The sequence below is a fragment of the Bradysia coprophila genome (assembly GCF_014529535.1).
Source record: "Bradysia coprophila strain Holo2 chromosome X unlocalized genomic scaffold, BU_Bcop_v1 contig_98, whole genome shotgun sequence".
In the NCBI taxonomy this organism is placed as follows: domain Eukaryota; kingdom Metazoa; phylum Arthropoda; class Insecta; order Diptera; family Sciaridae; genus Bradysia; species Bradysia coprophila.
Window position 1 is genome coordinate 1,355,031 of NW_023503371.1, and position 17,712 is coordinate 1,372,742.

Consider the following 17,712-nt stretch of genomic DNA (forward strand, 5'->3'; position numbering starts at 1 on the left):
TCAAAATGTAGAATAAATTTGGGATAACGCCTTTGCGGTGTATACCTATACATGGGTCAAGGCCGAAATATCCGACTAATTACATAAACGGAAACATCCTACTCTCTATAAAGAGTCCAAAATCTCTACAATACACATCTCTTCTGAATTACTCAGGTTCTCAGTTACAGGTGTAGAAAGTGTTAGCGTAATGAACATAAACAAAGAAAAATGCTAAAACAAAGAAATCTGTTACTCTTTGCCCACAAGTTACATAATAATGATGTGTACTCTATTATTCGAGCGATAAATAACAAGACAAGAGCCTCTAAGTTCGGTCGTCCGGTGTGATTAACCATATTTTCTACACTCAAAAGGTCATGAGAAAATAATGTTTTGTTGACGCTTTGTTTCTGATAACAGTTCGGCGAAGAAAATGTCTATTTTCATCCCCCTTGTTTTGACGTGGAAGAAAATAAAAAAACATTGTGTTCACCTCTGGAAGGAAATAGGAAATTCCAAGTCATATTTCCTATTGTCTGCCATCAGTAAAAAAATAACTGTTGAAAACAACGAACGTCTTATGATCGTGTTCGTCGAGGTGACAACCGATAAATCAAGGAAGTTACTTGTTTTGATCTTCAACTTTATAAAATGAATACATTGCCTTTATGTAACCACAAATCGATGTGTATTACAACATTTCAGTTATTTTATGATAAACACGTCTATAATTTTATCACCTAATGCTAATTAGTAATTGAGAAATTGACGTTACAGCACACACATACACTGTGTTTGGTTAGATAACTATATTTTCTATTGTTCAATTTTGGTTGTTTTGATCAAATGTATTACCTCGTGTATTACGCAACGTAAGCTGTATATTATCGTTCGTGATGTCTGTTGAAGATTTTATTTTTACGCTAGATTTGGGTATGTCCTTTCTATGCTCAGTCGAATTATATTATTGTCTGAAAATGGAAAATGGTAATGTTGGGAAAAATTATGATTCTCTAATGTGGCCCCAGTCAGTGAGTCGCCGTTTACGATTTCTCTGATTCTGAATGATTTTTAGCCCCGTACGAAGTACGAAGGGGCTTATAGGATTACGATGCCGTGTGTAATTGATGGAATTCGAAGCAGACGGTAAGTGCAAAGTGTTTGCCTATGTTTATAGATGACGAATCCGCAATAAAAATTTGGTCCGTCTGTCCGTCTGTCCGTCACGTCGATATCTTGAGTAAATCAAATCCGATTTCAAAATTTTTTTTTCCCTGAAAGATAGTCAAAATAGTGAGGCTAAGTTCGAAGATGGGCATATTCGGGTCGGCCCTTCGTGAGTTAGGGCCACCTAAGTGATTTAAGGTCTTTTGGTGATATTTATGGCAAAATAAACGATGGAAATGTAAATGACACGGCAAATGATAGGTATTGTCAATACCAATCCAGGAAAAAAAAGTTTTTTAAAATCGGGTGAGTGGACCGTGAGTTAGGGCCTTAGAAGTGAAAAGCTACTAGGGCCCTATGTGTATTTTACATAGAACTCAAGTAAATTTCATCCGTTTTTCGTAATTTTTGTTTCATTTGAAAGATAATCGAACACCGAATAGAATGTTGTTGAAAAAAAATTAAATTTGGGTCCTCGGACTAAGGCCGCTACTAGGGCCCTATGTGTATTTTACATATAACTCGAGCAAATTTCATCCGTTTTTCGTAATTTTTGTTTCATTCGTCATTGGCGATTCCTACCTACTTTTACATTCCGTATAGACTCTTTACTCATATAAATTCGCAACACCACAAATGGGTGGCATTTTTACGATTTGTTTGTTTGTTGTAAATTTGATTTAAATTTTAATCTAAGCGACAAGTAAATCTCACTCTTTTTTGTAGGTTGATTTGTTTGTTTGTTTATCATAAGCATTTCAAAATATTTGTATCCAGTCTTGTTTTCTGATTTATGTTTTATGTTGATGCTATTAAAGTTATTGTGCCACGCCACATTTATCCATTTACTTTTGTAGCACCATGTGGCTTGCAGTTTCTAAAAGATGAAACCAGCCAGACGGTGTGTTTAGGATAACCAGAAAACTTAATTTGTGAACAAAAATATTTTTCAAGTGTAGAACATTCTTAGTGTCAAATATGGGGAAGACCCAAAATCGGCTGGTTCGGCCGGCTTGGCTGGACGGCACACACTTCTAGACTCACTACTTTTCAACGCCTTTCGGCAATACAGCACATTAAGCTTAAACTGAAGATTTACAAATCGACACGGAAAAAAAAGATTTGGAAAGAATTGTTTGCTAGAAATATATTTGTAGTTGTGACAAATATATTTATATTTGTCACAAAATTTCAGGTAATTTGCTTGTCACAATTATATTTAATTATTTGTGACAAATTATTTCAAAATATATTCGTTACAAATATATAAATATTTGTAGCAAATATGTAAATATTTGTTACAAATATATTTAATTATTTATGACGAATTATTAAAAAATTATTTGTGGCAAATAATTAAATATATTTCGGACAAATATTTACATATTTGTTACGAATATAGTTAATTATTTGCTACAAATGTTTATCGAATATATTAGACAAATATTTATATATTCGATACCAATTTTTTACATTAAATTGGTATTGAATATTTCTTTTTTTTCCGTGGAGCCAATAATAGCAGGATTCTAGAAAACATAGATGAGAAACTAATCTTAAATTTTCCTTTGAACTGGCACGATGGCTCTTGTTAAGTTTTTTTTAGAAATTATCAGAACTAAACCACCTATCTGTAACTTTTTTGACGTTGCACTGACGTCAGACTTTATGAGCATTCGGGCGATGCCCGGAGGGCCTTTTGGATTTTGTATGGATAAAAGACATAGATGAGCCTTTTACAAATTTTCGCCATACAACGCCCGAAGGGCTTTTTTGAGCCAGGCCGGCCCTGACTGACGTCATATCTAAACTTCACAATTCTAACGTCAAACTTGTAACGTCTAAGTTATACATTTTTCGCTGAATTCTGAATTCTGAACGTTACTAAACTCTTGAAAAATTGCGTGTTACCTCTACTTACGTCTTATATCATTTCTTATTCGATCCCGCTCTCTATGAGGAAAAGCAATATTCCTACAACGTGCTTTATTCGAGATTACATGTGGAATTAACTATGTATATAATCAGGCTATGCAGGGTATCATACGTCATCTGACCTAGCATATCTGAATTATTGCAGCACTGACTGTAGAAATCTGCGGAATTCAACATTAATTCATAACTCGAAACAATTTTTTTTCTTTTTTAAACTTCAAACGTGATGCGAATATTGTTTCTATAATTGACTTTAACCAATTTTATTTCAGTGTTACACACTTTATTATAATTAAAACAGCTATATACAGCTCACATGATATAACAACATTTTTTTTTCGTGTCTATTATACAGACTCTATATAACTTAGCTTCTTTTTTCTTTCCATCCAAAAATTGTTTTTCATTACATCTTAGCGGTTAGTTATAATATTTAATATGTTTGCAATAAAAAAGTGTAATTTACGATTGCGTCCGCAAAAAGTGTCAGTTTTATACATGGAAGGAAGTGTATATATTTTTTTTATTCGAATTGTTTCGGTAATTATACGTTTGAACTGAGAGCTTATTTTTTATTTTATTTTTTAAATAAATATTCGGTAGAGATTTTATAAACAGATCTCGTGAATCTTGCACTTGAGACTGATCAGGAAAAACAAATTAAAAGTTTACAGCGTAATTGAAAATTTATCGAATATTGTCTCGAAGATCGCACTGTCTTCCTAGATGTAAGTTTCTGAAGTGCGACTCATTACATTATTTTTAGGACCGGTTATTGGCTTAGTGAATAAGATGCCATTCACATATTACGCTTTCAGCACTTGTTTTTCTGATAAAAAGGTCTAGTTTCTGAAGAAAAAAAAAACTTTGCGACCATTCATACGTTATGCACGCACCTACGGGGAAAGGAACCTCTTAATGACATCAGTCCAATTTGCATCGATTTTTATTTCAGCTACCACTGTTGTTATAAGCAAAGAACTAGGGATATGTAGGAATACGTAAAATCAGCTTACTTCGATACAAAATTAATTGCACTGTTTTTCAAAAAAGAAATCTCTACAATCGCTAAACCGAACTGGTGTGCATACGTTATTTTGCACCAGCTGGTCCCATTTGGAATTGTATGTGACCAGCTAGTGCAAAATAACGTATGCACACCAGTTCGGTTTAGCGATTGTATTCCTCAGAAAAACAGTCAACGTCTGTAAAATTTGAACGTTAATTTACTTCAACAGTTTTTCAGCTTTCTCAGTGGACCAGGTCAACTCATACAAACAAAAGGGTTTATTCATCTTTATACGGTGAGATAGGAAAATCGTATAATCACGTATGAGCGGGTCTGTTCGTGTGAGTGGACTAGCTGAAACTGAAGCATGTCTAGATTTCGCTGACGTTTATTGTAGTTACGAATTAAGGCTCGAAACAGAGCTGTTTAATCTGATCTGAAAATTTCCGGATTAGTTTATTCCGTTTCAACCCTACTATGAATATGAAATCAATATTCAATACTTTGTTTGTAAACACTCTTATCAAAATTTTTGATTCAAAAGTCCTAATTAACAAATAATTTAATGAGATTTTTTTGTATTTTAGGTGGTCACAGTACATTCTTTGCCATGTTAAATTCATTCGTCCACATCGTCATGTACTTCTACTATATGGTTGCCGCTATGGGGCCAAAATACCAAAAGTTTATTTGGTGGAAGAAATACTTAACAACTTTCCAAATGGTTTGCGAACATTTTTCAATTATTTTTTTTCTTTTTCAAAAGTCGATTTTGATAAAAAATTTAAAAAAAATTTAATTTTTTGAAATATTTTCAGGTTCAATTTGTGGCCATTTTCACACATCAATTCCAATTACTATTTAGAGAATGTGATTATCCGAAAGGATTTATGGTATGGATTGGCTTACACGGAGTCATGTTTTTGTTCTTGTTTTCCGATTTTTACAAATCGAAATACACCTCACTGAAAAATAAAACCAAAAAAATTGCACAAAATGGCAGCAATGATGGTGCTTGTATGGTGAGTAAGAGTTTTCACCTTCTTTTAAAACAAAACGGAAAACGTTTTTTCAATTCGTCGTAGAATTTATTCACTAAATGGTTTTCCCATGAATCAATTCTAAATAAAAATTCTTTAACAATGTTTTCAGTGTCGTCGTCGTATATAACGTATGTAAGATCAATATTTGACTATCGACATTTTATTTCAAACAATACAGTGAATAGTAGACCTCCTTTAGCATTGATCTTTCATCGCAAATAGACGTACAACACTCGGCAATAATATGTCAGATTTACTTTTAATTAACAACAGAATCACAATTCTCCATGTGTACACACTTGCTCGTTAATCATTGATTTCTTGCATTTATTTGTTTATCATCTAATCATCGATCGTATAATCGGATAAATTGATATTTGTACAATATCGATTTGTACATGTATCCATGTTTATCTAACACTTTACTCAGTATCCGGTTTACCACGCTACATGACTCGCATACACTTACAAAGAGAATAATTGTTAATCTAATCGTTCGTTGTTAGATGTTGTTGATAATATTAGTACTGAACTGATCACATCAGAATTTTTTTTATGACATAATGATGGCAACCAATGCATATACCAAACGAACCAAAGAAAAAAAATGTTCCGCGTAAAACTCGCTACGAGGCCTATCCCGTATATGGTGTCATTGTTATATATTGTTTTTTTTTTCTTCTCTAACATACTTTGTATGTACACGTTTTTTAAGCCTCAATGTAAATTGCACATAAAATTGGTTTGAACGATAACACGATAAACTAATCTCTGTGAGCGCCAATTCCAATTTCGTCGATCTTTTATTACGTACTCGTAAGTTAAATGCTTCGAATTGGATTTGACAAAATATAACCAGTTACAATATTGATAAAATTTTAGCAAAAACAAAAAAAGACATTTTTGGTTTCACTAACTATAAACCAGCACAGTCGAAAAAATACGAATGAAATTTGTACAATCATTTGCTCAAATGTTATAAGTAATAAAGCACGACAGAGAGGTTAGCTAACTGTTGTTTAGAACTTGAAATTTATCATGTCGTAATGAACGTCTATTTTGTCGAATATTTGATGGTGACAAAATCAATGAGTGAGAATTGTTTCTCACCATCCATCGATGGAAAGAGATACGAAATAGTTACAGATGTCTTGCCGAATGTGCACTAAAAATCTGTTCCTGTTGTGCTTGTGTCCAAAGAAAATATCGAATTCGGACTATTTGGCAATCAGATGTGAAATGATGAAAGTACTCGTTTCGTTCAGTTTCAATTGTCATTTACATAAACAAGGGATCAAAAGTTGAACGGTCGAGTTTTTGTGCGATTTATTTTGATCCCAGGCGAAGACGAGATCAATAAACACCGGAAACGTGACTTTTCGTTTTTATTCCGAGTTTTGTAATGGATTTGACTTGCGAAAGCCATTGAAAGTTCATGAAACATGATGAAAAGAACGATTTTCGATCTGCAATAATGTAAAAGTTTATTGTTGCACAGAGGCAGATGACAAAGGTCCTTTGTAACGTTCAATTTTTTTACCACTTTTTTGGGACGACGATGTTCAAATTGCAAAATGTGTGATAAACCGCATACGAACAGTACAACTTTAGATTTTAGCGCCTTTTTAGGACGACACACTCTTTTAAGTATACCTAGGTACTCTTAAAATCGATGATTTCCATACATTCTCTAACGTCAGTGAAACTTCTGAGATTAGTTTTTATTACCTACCCCATGCGAAAGTTGACCATTACACCATTAGTAGTTTGTCCCCTGCATAAATGATGCATTTGCACGAAGAATAGTTTTAGTACATTTTGTTTTAATTCCTTTGTGATGATCAACTTTCTCATGTGACGGTCGGTAAACGAGAATACACTTAATGCCGTGCCGTAGGTAATTCATTAATCCGGAAAAATGTTTGAATCAATTTGTTTCGTTAACTACTTTTCGGCTGTAAATCGTCTCCGACTCGGATATTCAACCTCTACGTCTACACTTATCGAAAAGACACTTATCGAAAAGCTTGTTGTTCAAAAAACACATTTGTGACTTTGCTTTTATCACAAAAATTTTATTTCATGTAATGTTAGCCACTATTACTCGGGAGAGTAGGATTTCGACTCCAAATTATCCTCGGTGATGTAATTTATGCTCGCCTCCGGCTTGAGTTGGAAACCTCTCCAGTGGCGGATTACCCTATGGGAAATTCGGTACCGTGCCCATGGCGCTGGTAAAATTTGGCGCTGAGCTCAGTCATCGAATGGACAATTATTGTCTGAAGAGAAATTGTTTATTAGTTTCAAACTGAAATTTAAAAAAATTTTGCCTGCGGCCCTCGTCACAAACCTATAGAGAGTTTAATAAATTAATTTTACATATTGCACAGTACGCACGTGGTCCCAAATTTTTTGACAAGCGCATGAGTGAAAATTTCGGTTCGCATGTTCGAAATGGAAATTATTTTGCCAGGAAACATGAATGTTCAATTCAAAAGAGCTACAAAAAGTCTAAAATGAAATATTTAGAACTATAGTTATACCTTTACATCATGTAAAGTGGGGAGGAGGACCTCGTGAACTAGTTCAGAATGGAGAGTTGAGCTGATCTTCATTTCGAAGGCAACATCACTAAAGAGCATATCTCCGATATCTCAGAAACTACTGAACCGAATTTTACAAAAAAAAATCCCTGAAACGTAGTAAAAAGATATGAATTTTGAGCCCGAATGAAGTCATGATGTTGGGCTTGAAAAATATTGTCGAAAAACTGCAAAGACCATTTTTTTCACATTTTTTTTAAAGATATTTGCATGAACCTGAAGAATTCATAATTTTGCACTACCTTTCAGGGAAAAAAAGTTCAGTAGTTTCTGAGATATCGGAGATATGCCCTTCCTAATGTTGCCCTTGATTCGCTAGCCTATCACACACAAGAGCGTAAATCCGGTTAAAAGAGGAAAGCTGATTACTCGAAAATAATTCCACAGCGCAGTAAGAAGTGAAAAAATGAAAAAGAACAAGCTCGAACTAAAATTTTTAACTCATACCGGTACCAGTGCTATACCACAATAATCAATATAGCATTTTCTTTTAAGAGGTACCCGAATTTTTGTAGTGATATACTATTTTTGAAAATTATCATGCTCGATGCGCTCGCAATTACATTTATTCCACTTCTATCTTAACACTATCATCCATTTCAATACTCAATACTCTCCGTAACGTAACGTTCAGTAATGTTCGTTTAATTATATATGAATTTCAAATTGAAAAATTGGCGCTTAGATTCCGTTTGCCAGTGGCGCTGGAAACCTTAATCTGCCCCTGAACCCCGCATTCGCTAAAAAAACCGTTTAGCATAAGTTATGATCGACGTTTTTCCTAAATGACGTGGGAAGTCGCAATATTTCAACATTAATTAAGAAATAAACATTTACAATTTGAATTTCATGATTTGATAATAAATTTCAATGTCCTTTGAACATTTTCAGCCCGTACTAAATGATGACCACAAGAAACCGAATGGTGTTTATAAGAATGGACATGCCAACGGCATTTCGAATGGTGTACCGAATGGCATCCACAACGGTACAAATGGTTTACGATCAAGAAAAATACAATAACAAAGACTATATTTCTATTTAACATTTAAATAAAAAGAAAGAAAATGAAACAGAAACTGAAAAGAGGAAATTCTCTTTTTTTGTTATGTGTATAAAAACTAAAAAGAAAAAAAAATTGATAAAAAGATTTTTGTTTTACTATTTATTCTTGATGAATAAAAAATTGTTAATCGTTTCTTTACAATTACTATGATTTTAGTAGAATTGGAATTATGGTATAAAATTAGAGGATGGGAAAACAAGTAAGAAAATCAATAATATTTAATGACAAAAAAATGAGAAGAAAAACACAAACAAAAAAAAATATGAAAACGGATGAACATTGTCGAACGATTCAATTCCATTTATTTTTTAATTTAATAATTTAAAATTTGATTATAGGATGAACATTCATCTATGTGGAGTCATATAATCATTTCTCTAGCATATAGTTCAATTTCAAGAAAAAAGCGATAATTAAAAAAGAAAATAAATTAAGGAAAACAAGAAACAAAATTAATTTATGAAAAAAAAACGAAACAAAAAATATGAAATAAAGAAGAAAAAAGCAAAAAAAAAAAATATTTATTCTTAGAAGGAAACATTAATGCAGCAGATAATATTTTTTTTTCTTTGAAAAAGAGATTTACTCACAAAAACAAAACAATATTGAAGAGGGGGAACATTTAAATGAAAAAAAAAATGAAGAAGAAAAAACTATGAATAAAAACACATAAAAATACAAGAAACGTGATATTTTTGTATATTTTTACAGCGCAATACATTGACGACTGCATTTTCTAACCATAATCCGTAAGATACCATTAAAAAAAATATATAAAAATTGATAGAAGTGTATTGAAAAATGTTTATTTTCTTTCAAATAAAAAACAAAAAAAAATATTTTTGCACATTTCATTTAGATGAAGAACAAGATGAAGACGAAGAAGAAGAACAAGAAGAAACTATTTTTTAATTGTGTAAATTTAAACGTAAATTTATCTAAATATGCGGAACAAATTGAAATATTAATTATATATTTTGTATAATCAATTAATTAATTCTCTTTAAAATGTACTTTCATTAACCACTTTTTTTTCTCTAATTATAATATTTTGTTGTAAGTTTAAGTTTTTTTTGGTTAATGATTCGTTTTGTACAGAAACAAATTTTTTGTTTTGCGTTTAAAAAAAATAAGAAAACATTTCGTTACAACAATGAGCGTTTTTCTGTTCGTAATCTTTTCTAATTAAATTAAAAGTAATTAAGCGTTCAGGTGTTTTTCTTAAAAAGACAAGGAAAAGGAAAACGGTTTCATTTTCAAAGTGCCATCTTTTGCATACTGGAAATATTTTTGTACAATTTTGTTTGTTTATTGGTTCAATTTCGAATTAAGCTCAGAATATTTTATAAAAAAAAATTAACATTAAAAAAAATCTTTACATAAGCGGACCGGTATGTCGAAAAAGTTTTGATAATGAAATGATAAAAATTATAGTGTGGCAGTTGAAACAACACTCACACACACAGCCTGTAATACCTTTTCCCTTTCAGTTTAGCGACATTCAATTGTCCTAGTTTGTATGTACCAGATACACAATATTAGTTACGTGCTTGTAAGATTAGTCATTGCTCAGCTGAATGTCGACACAGTAATGACTTTTGATAACTGTACCACCAGAACATCGGCTCAGCGTCAAAAAAGGGGAAAATGGAAAAAATGGAGTTTCTCGCAAACGATATGTTGCCGGCGGCTCATACTGGTAATCTCACATCTAGTGCGACAAACAATTCCATAGTTCCATTCCAGGATAGATTTTATGTATCAAGTGCTAGAATAGCCGTTTACATAACTAGGGATAAAAAGTTGGAACGTGAAACACGTGACGTCAACTTTTTATCCCGTGTTTAATATTGAGGCTTTTATGTACTACAGTGCGTAATAGTTACTTATGTCACCGAGTGATAATAATGCTTTTTTAGTCAATAGATGTAGATAGGCACTTGAGGCCGTAGGGCAAGTGTGACAATACACTGTTTAAAAAAGCATTTATCACCGAGCTGCATACTACGTTTTTCTCAAAAAAAGCCAATGAAAGTTGGTTCATTTTGCGGGCGTGAATATTAATTTAATGAAATTGTATCAAATTGTACCTGAGACGAGGCCGAGGTTTGCAACAAATCGTGTGCGGAAAATAACCATTTGGACAGTTAATAGGAATGTAGAGATTTAAAGTGCTGGTGACATCGAGCGAAGTACTTGAAAAAACTCATGTAGCACTTCTTTTGCCATTAGTTATTGCAACGCTTTCCTTTAAATCGGGATATCGAATACCAACGCAAAGAAAATCTCTACTGTACAGACGCAGTCATGACCCAACTGGCGACTCAAAGGCGCTTCAGGCGTAATAGAGAGATAATTCGCGAAAAAATCATACGTTCATAAATAGAATCGAAAAGCTTTTCGGGTTAGTCCAATTCTTGGCACAGTTTTCACAAAATTAGGATTATTGAACTCTGAAGCAATAACTCAAAACCAGTAATACTTAAGTGATAAAGGAATGAGTTTGTTTTTCATCTGGGGTTAATCGCCTAAATTCACGTTCTTCCGAGATTAGTCTGTAATTTGACGTAATGTAAAGCCGCTTTTAGATAGATAATACATCGAGCCAACATTTTTCCATGCAACTTGAGGTGTTGATGATGGTGACGAAGTTTTTTTTTACATTTAGATGGTGACTTAAGACTAACCAGTTAAGTAACTGTAGTCGATTGGTTATATTTCACTAAGAATGACAATTATTTATGGGTCACTAGTTACGATAACACATTCGACGCGATGCTTGACTTTTGCAATAAAATCGTTTAATTTCCAAAAATTCAAGTTATTCAATGTTTGCGGAATGTCCAGACCAAGTTGATAAGAAACCTGCCGTAGAATTTTTCTTTACAATTTTGTTTCCATGGTACGTCTGTTATGAAACAAAAACACGCTAGAAGATACAGGTGTTTACCTGTAAAGAACAAAACCACAAACGGAAAATACCTAATCTAAATTTATTAACCTTTCACAGACGGCAAGCGGGTCATTAGTGTAATTACCGAATCCATCACTTCTTTCGATCTAAGTATCTTCAAGTGGTTTTTATTGGTTTGACCATACCTTTTGCTATATAAGACCAGATTAGCCAGAGTTTATTACCTGATATTGTTGTCGCTGTCAACAACAGATTAAATAGTCATCTGTCGATTTAATGACTACATTTTATTTACCGCAAAGGGTCGGATCAAGCGTGATCATCATCGATTTTGTTTGATTGTCTTCGATTGTAGACTGTAGAGCCTTATTTGAGTGTCTAACGAAAAGCCAGCTGATTGATATAACAAGTGATACACAAAACACTGGCTTTGCCCATCACATATTTTGTATGGATAAACGTTTCAGCTTTTATTTCAAAATACGTCTTCCTCTTATAGAACCTCAAAATAAAATGTTTGAATACAGCGGCTACCAACCAAATCAATTAAAAATGAAATGGAAAATTATACATTACAGAAAATCGTAGTGATTACCACACAGCGCTGCAGTTTGATTTACTTAAATGTTGGTGTCGATTGAAGAAGAACAGTAAAGTTTAAAACAAAAAATCCATCTTTGAGCGTTAAGTCACCACTTTTACATTTCGGAGCTTCAATTTTTCGACGTATTCGTCTGCTGTTGTCTGCCTTTTTTAGTATAAATCACAAAAAATAAATCACTAAAAATTCACCTTTTGATGATGAAAAATATTTTTCTTCAAAATTATTTTCGAACAAAATGATCTTGGCTGTTTTAATAATGGGCAAAAAATATATAGCAATTTGCTAAGTGTAAATGTAAATAAATAAATGTTTAATTTAACTATCGTGTGTGCCTTTTCTTAATTAGCGAGGTGTGTCTTGATTTATTCTTTTACGTTGCCTGCTTTACCTCTGCAGAACCATTGAAAGAGATTTTTTGTTGGTTTTACTATACCATTTTATGCAAATAGTGGTCATTGGTCGTACATTATAAGGCGCACAGGTCGCCTTGTGTTCTTTATTTCCGAAAACTACATTTCCACGGTAAAAACAGACAGTAATTGATAATAGCGTATTGCATATTATCTCAATAAATAAATGCTGACCTCCTATACATTTTAGTATAATTGTAAGTTGTCTGTCTTGTGGCTTATAATAATAAGTGAGGAGTTACTCCAAATTTTGTGCCAGCAAAATGTTGCTACAATTTACATTGAGTCAAGAATATTTAGTTTTACATAAGTGGGATAAAAAGTTAAAAATTCGGGTTTTCGTGTGAACTTTCTTGATGTAACGCGAAGCTGACACGAATCAAGCAAATTAAGTTCTTTCAAACTATGGGAACGTCCATAAAGGACGTCCGCGCTTAGGGGGGGAGGGGGGGTTTCTGAAAATCGGACAAAATGTGACCACTAAAACAGGGGGGGAGGGGGTCAAAAAAAAGTTTGGACGTCCACTTATTTTATTTTTTTTTTCTTATCGTACGAGACGTTATAGTCGGTAAAGGTCAACCGAGTAATTGCACACATTTCGATCTATTGTTTAAGTTCTAATTGTTTGACTTCGTGACATGTGTTCAATTTAGATTGGACGTCAGTGAAAAATATTTTTTAAGTTTGAAAATATGGATAAATACTCCTTATTTAAATCGTTATTGGATGCGTTTTCGAAAGCGTATCCGTTAAAAACAAAACAGCAACATCAGTGCGATGTTTCCAAAGTATGGAACGAAATAAAGAAACAAAAAATTATTCTGAGCTAGTTTCCAAGAAAATAGTGGAATACAAAGAGAAATCGCTAAAATCAAAAGCGAATTTATTTCATTTGTGGAACTCCAAAAGCAATGCATCCGTCCAATTAAATTCTAATGAGCAGACAGACTCGAATCCGCAAAATAATACTGGCGAAATATTGAATTTATCGAATTCTTTTGAAGAATTAGCAGTGGACGTAACTCCAAGTCATCCTCCGAGTCACGGAAATACTAAAGAAACCAAGTCGACATTCCACAACAAGGCAAACGATCGGACCCCAGCCCAATTAAAATTGCAGCAAGAATCTGCTTGCCTAACAGCTGAAATTGTGGCATTGTCAAAAAGGAAGGAAAGTGGCCTTTTCACGAGTGATATGCGAGCCGAACTGAAAAAGAAACGCGAGAAACTATCATCTCTCCAGAAGAAGCTTTGTGTAAAACGACGTGATATGTTCAGGAAACGTAAAAGTCGTCACAATTTTAAGGCAAAATTATCCAAAATATGCGACAGTAATCCGGACGTCAAGAAAGCGTTAAAGGTGAGTTCCCATTTGTGTTAAGACATCAATATTCTGTGAGTAGGTTGTGTTCTCTTGTAACAAAACTACACACACAAGCATTGCCTCAGTCAATGTCTGGCATTCTGTTGTTGTAATGAAAACCTTTTTAAATTTAAAGATTCGAAATTCTACTGGCCGACCTCGATTAGAAGTTGAACAACCAGAGCTGCTGAAGACGATAATTGCTATTGCGATACACGGGTCTGCGTCTCATGATAAGCGGCGTGAGGATATGTTTCGGTCAATTAGGACGTTGACTGAACTTAAAGAAAAGTTGAATGATGAGGGTTTCCAGATTTCAAGAGCCGCTACGTACCTTAGGCTACTGCCACGAAGGTCTAACACTCAAGAAGGAAAACGTCATGTAACAACAGTTCCCGTCCGTTTATGCAAAACACAAAATGATCTCCACGCTCAACATACCGACTCTTCTTTCGCAACGATTTCAATCAACTACCTCGAAGAACTCGCATCTTTTTTAGGCCCTAACCAAGTGACATTTATTAGTCAGGATGACAAAGCGAGAGTTCCCATAGGAGTCACAGCAGCTAATAAACAAACACCACTTCTGATGCACGTAGAATATAGGGTTAAGCTGGCTGACCACGATTGGGTAAAGGCGAGTAGACATAAATTGATACCGTCAGTTTATGCTGGTATCAAGATCAAGGACAACGGACTAGGAAACAGAACAGCGGTTGGCTACTCTGGACCAACTTTCATAACAATTCGGTAATTTTGGTTCAGTTTTTCCGATTAAAATTCTTTAGTTCATTTTATAAAGGAATTTCAGAATAAAATTAGATGGATGCCAGACTAATCGATTTCTATTTTCACTTTTTAAGGTCTGGCAAACATTCGACTTCCAACGCGCTTACACATGCTCGAGACCTTGATTTTCTGTACGACAATGTTCCCGAATTCGACGCAATAATGAAATGCAAGTCTGAAAATGGATTCCTTCCTAAACCAGTGTTAATTATCATGTCGGATGGAGGGCCGGATGAAAATCCGCGTTACGAGAAAGTTATCACAGTAGCAGTTCACCACTTCATAAAACGTGACTTGGATGCTCTATTCATTGGTACTAACGCACCTGGCCGAAGCTGCTTCAACCGTGTCGAGCGACGGATGGCCCCGTTAAGCAGAGATTTATGCGGATTAGTGTTGCCGCACGATGAATTCGGAAATCATTTGAATAGTCAAAATGAGACTATTGACATCGAACTTGAAATGAAAAACTTTGCCAAAGCTGGCGAGATTCTAGCTGAGGTGTGGAGTGAAAATATGATCGATAAATATCCGACTGTGGCACATTTTGTAAGTGAAACAGAATCTGAGTTGGCAGAAGACTTGATGGTAAGGGATTGCTCCTGGTGGGACACGCACATCGAATTCGGTCAATATTTACTTCAAATTGTCAAATGTGATGATCGGAATTGCTGCAAACCGAGACGAAGTTCTTTGTTCACGACATTAAAGAACGGCAAAATTCCTCCACCTTTACCATTGAACAACATTGAAGGCGAATTGAAACTTCCTGTTTGTCACTACGAAAAGCTGAAAGTCGATCAATTTGCTCCACTTTTTCTGAATTGTGTTTTAAAAAAGGAATTCCAAATCAAAAGTTTCGATGCATTTTGTCCTTCTGTTCAATCGAAAATACAGAATCGGACCTGTAGCGTTTGTGCTAAGTATTTCAGTGCTACGAAATACTTAACGGAACACAAAAAAATACATAAAAAGGACGGAAAGAATGCGAAAAATTTGAATAAAAACGAAAACCAGCGCGAGAACGAAACTGTAATCAGAAAATTGCGACCGAAGCGTATTGCTGCTGTTCGAGCGCGGGAAGCCCTGGCAATTATAAACTACGACGATGAAATGGAAGACGCTGAATGGCATCGAAAGGAAGATCTAGACCTGGATGGTCTTGATATTCCTCAAGAAGAGACAACAAACGGGAATATTGTTATGCCTGTCGAAACTTGCTTGTACAACGAGTGGTCGGAAGATGTGTAAATTGTGTTTTGTGGAAGATGTGTTTTTATTAAATAAAATTTTGATTTGAATCAATTTCGAATTTTTTGTGGACGTCCTTCAGGGGGGGAGGGGGTATGGTAAATCGGACATATTGTGACAGGGGGGGGAGGGGGTATCAAAAAATTCATAAAAATCGCGGACGTCCTTTATGGACGTTCCCTATGGGTCAGCCCAAAATTCGTAGTTTACATCACAGAAATTCAACACAATTTTATAGTGAATTGTTAGCAATGGTTCGAATCTTTGCTAAATCCACTTTGTGTGTCTGCTAAACAAAATTATTAAAATGTAAAAGTGGTCAGAATACATGGAACCATAGCCCGTGGACGATTGATTAAATTAAAAATGGTTTTCGCTTATTTTCAAAATCTCAATCTAAAATTCGTATTTAAAGCGAATAATACAAAAATGTTTGCATGTTGCGTTGTATGTAATGAGCCACAACCATGTTTTCTCAAAGCTGCCGCAGAAATTTCAGTTTCTACTCCAAGCTACACACCACGTCGTTAATTTACATTTCACACAAGAATTTAACTTAGGCGCGGAAGTAGCTATCTCTAGTTAAACATAGTAAATTCAAATAAATATTCAGATTTTCATGTATGTGAGACTAATGATGAATTTCTATGTAACATGTCATGACACAAGGATTAAGTTGGTTCTTATGCCATTAGTGACCTCGTCTTACTGAGGATCAGATCGGTCAAATAGCATTACCATGTCCATCATTTGTCCCAACAATAAGTTACTATTAGTTTGCTCAAAGAGGCGACGGAAATGTTTTTGGCTCAAAATTTTTTTTTTTCACGTTGTTGAGTAAATAGTTATCACCAAAATCAAAGCACCTAGCAGGTTTATAGAAAAAAATAAAGTAGTACTTTAATCGAAGTATGCGAATATTTCCATACCTTTTTTTCATAATTTCACTGCAAAATTACCATTAAGGCTGCTAATGGTATTATTGGTATCAAAAAACTACTCTATTTGACGTGTAAAAGCCTCTATTACACTGCTAGGTGCTTTGCCAAAATGCAAGAAAGTAACCCTTATGTGTTTGCGATAGGTAAATGTGTCATTACTGCCATCCTTTGCAGTGCCTTTTTGCTTTTATTTTCACAAACACGTTAAGTATAGTAAGTTATTGCTTGGGATTTTTCTGCTTAACTAGTTTGGTATTATAGCACTTACCTTCGGCTCGAGCTAGAGACTTCACACTAGTGAAAGAAATTTCCCATCAATTACGTAATGTACTATTAGCAGTGCGTAAAGAGGACTTGTTGCTAAGTTTTTTCCTTTTTATTTTTTGCAATTTTATTAGCCAAGCAAGCAATCAAAAATAAAAAAAAAAAAAAATTATCTTCGATATCGCCAGTAAGTTTACGAACTGTTACAAAACGTTTAGCTGCTAGTGTTTTTCAATTTTATAAGTATATATGTAACTTATTCCGAACAAGAGAGATGTTTAGTAATCAAAATATTTAAAGAATTGTAAAATAAAAGCAAGATTTTATTGAAAAACGTGTTTCTTTTATTGGAGAGGCAGAAAACCTGAGAA

The 17,712-nt window shown here is 34.1% G+C and overlaps 2 protein-coding genes across 2 annotated transcripts in view; both read left to right on the forward strand.

The window, feature by feature from the left end:
• LOC119070547 (elongation of very long chain fatty acids protein AAEL008004) overlaps positions 1 to 12,510 on the forward strand; it is a 41,150-nt gene extending 28,640 nt beyond the window's left edge. Inside the window, exons 6-8 of the mRNA XM_037174941.1 lie at positions 4,681 to 4,817; positions 4,912 to 5,115; positions 8,631 to 12,510. Of these exons, the coding sequence (XP_037030836.1) occupies positions 4,681 to 4,817; positions 4,912 to 5,115; positions 8,631 to 8,762 (473 nt within the window). The 3' untranslated portion in view covers positions 8,763 to 12,510. The remainder of the gene's footprint in view (positions 1 to 4,680; positions 4,818 to 4,911; positions 5,116 to 8,630) is intronic.
• Positions 12,511 to 13,523: 1,013 nt separating this feature from the next.
• On the forward strand, positions 13,524 to 16,320 carry LOC119070532. Its single transcript, XM_037174906.1, has 3 exons — positions 13,524 to 14,093; positions 14,233 to 14,846; positions 14,960 to 16,320. Exons 1-3 carry the CDS (start codon positions 13,524 to 13,526, stop codon positions 16,134 to 16,136), a joined length of 2,361 nt encoding a protein of 786 aa, XP_037030801.1. The 3' UTR covers positions 16,137 to 16,320.
• The last annotated feature ends 1,392 nt before the right edge of the window (positions 16,321 to 17,712 follow it).

Coding starts and splice junctions, on each gene's coding strand:
- LOC119070532 (XM_037174906.1), top strand. CDS start 13,524: ATGGAACGAAATAAAGAAACAAAAAATTATTCTGAGCTAGTTTCCAAG. Junction 14,094..14,232: donor ACGTCAAGAAAGCGTTAAAG/GTGAGTTCCCAT, acceptor TTAAATTTAAAG/ATTCGAAATTCTACTGGCCG. Junction 14,847..14,959: donor CCAACTTTCATAACAATTCG/GTAATTTTGGTT, acceptor TCACTTTTTAAG/GTCTGGCAAACATTCGACTT.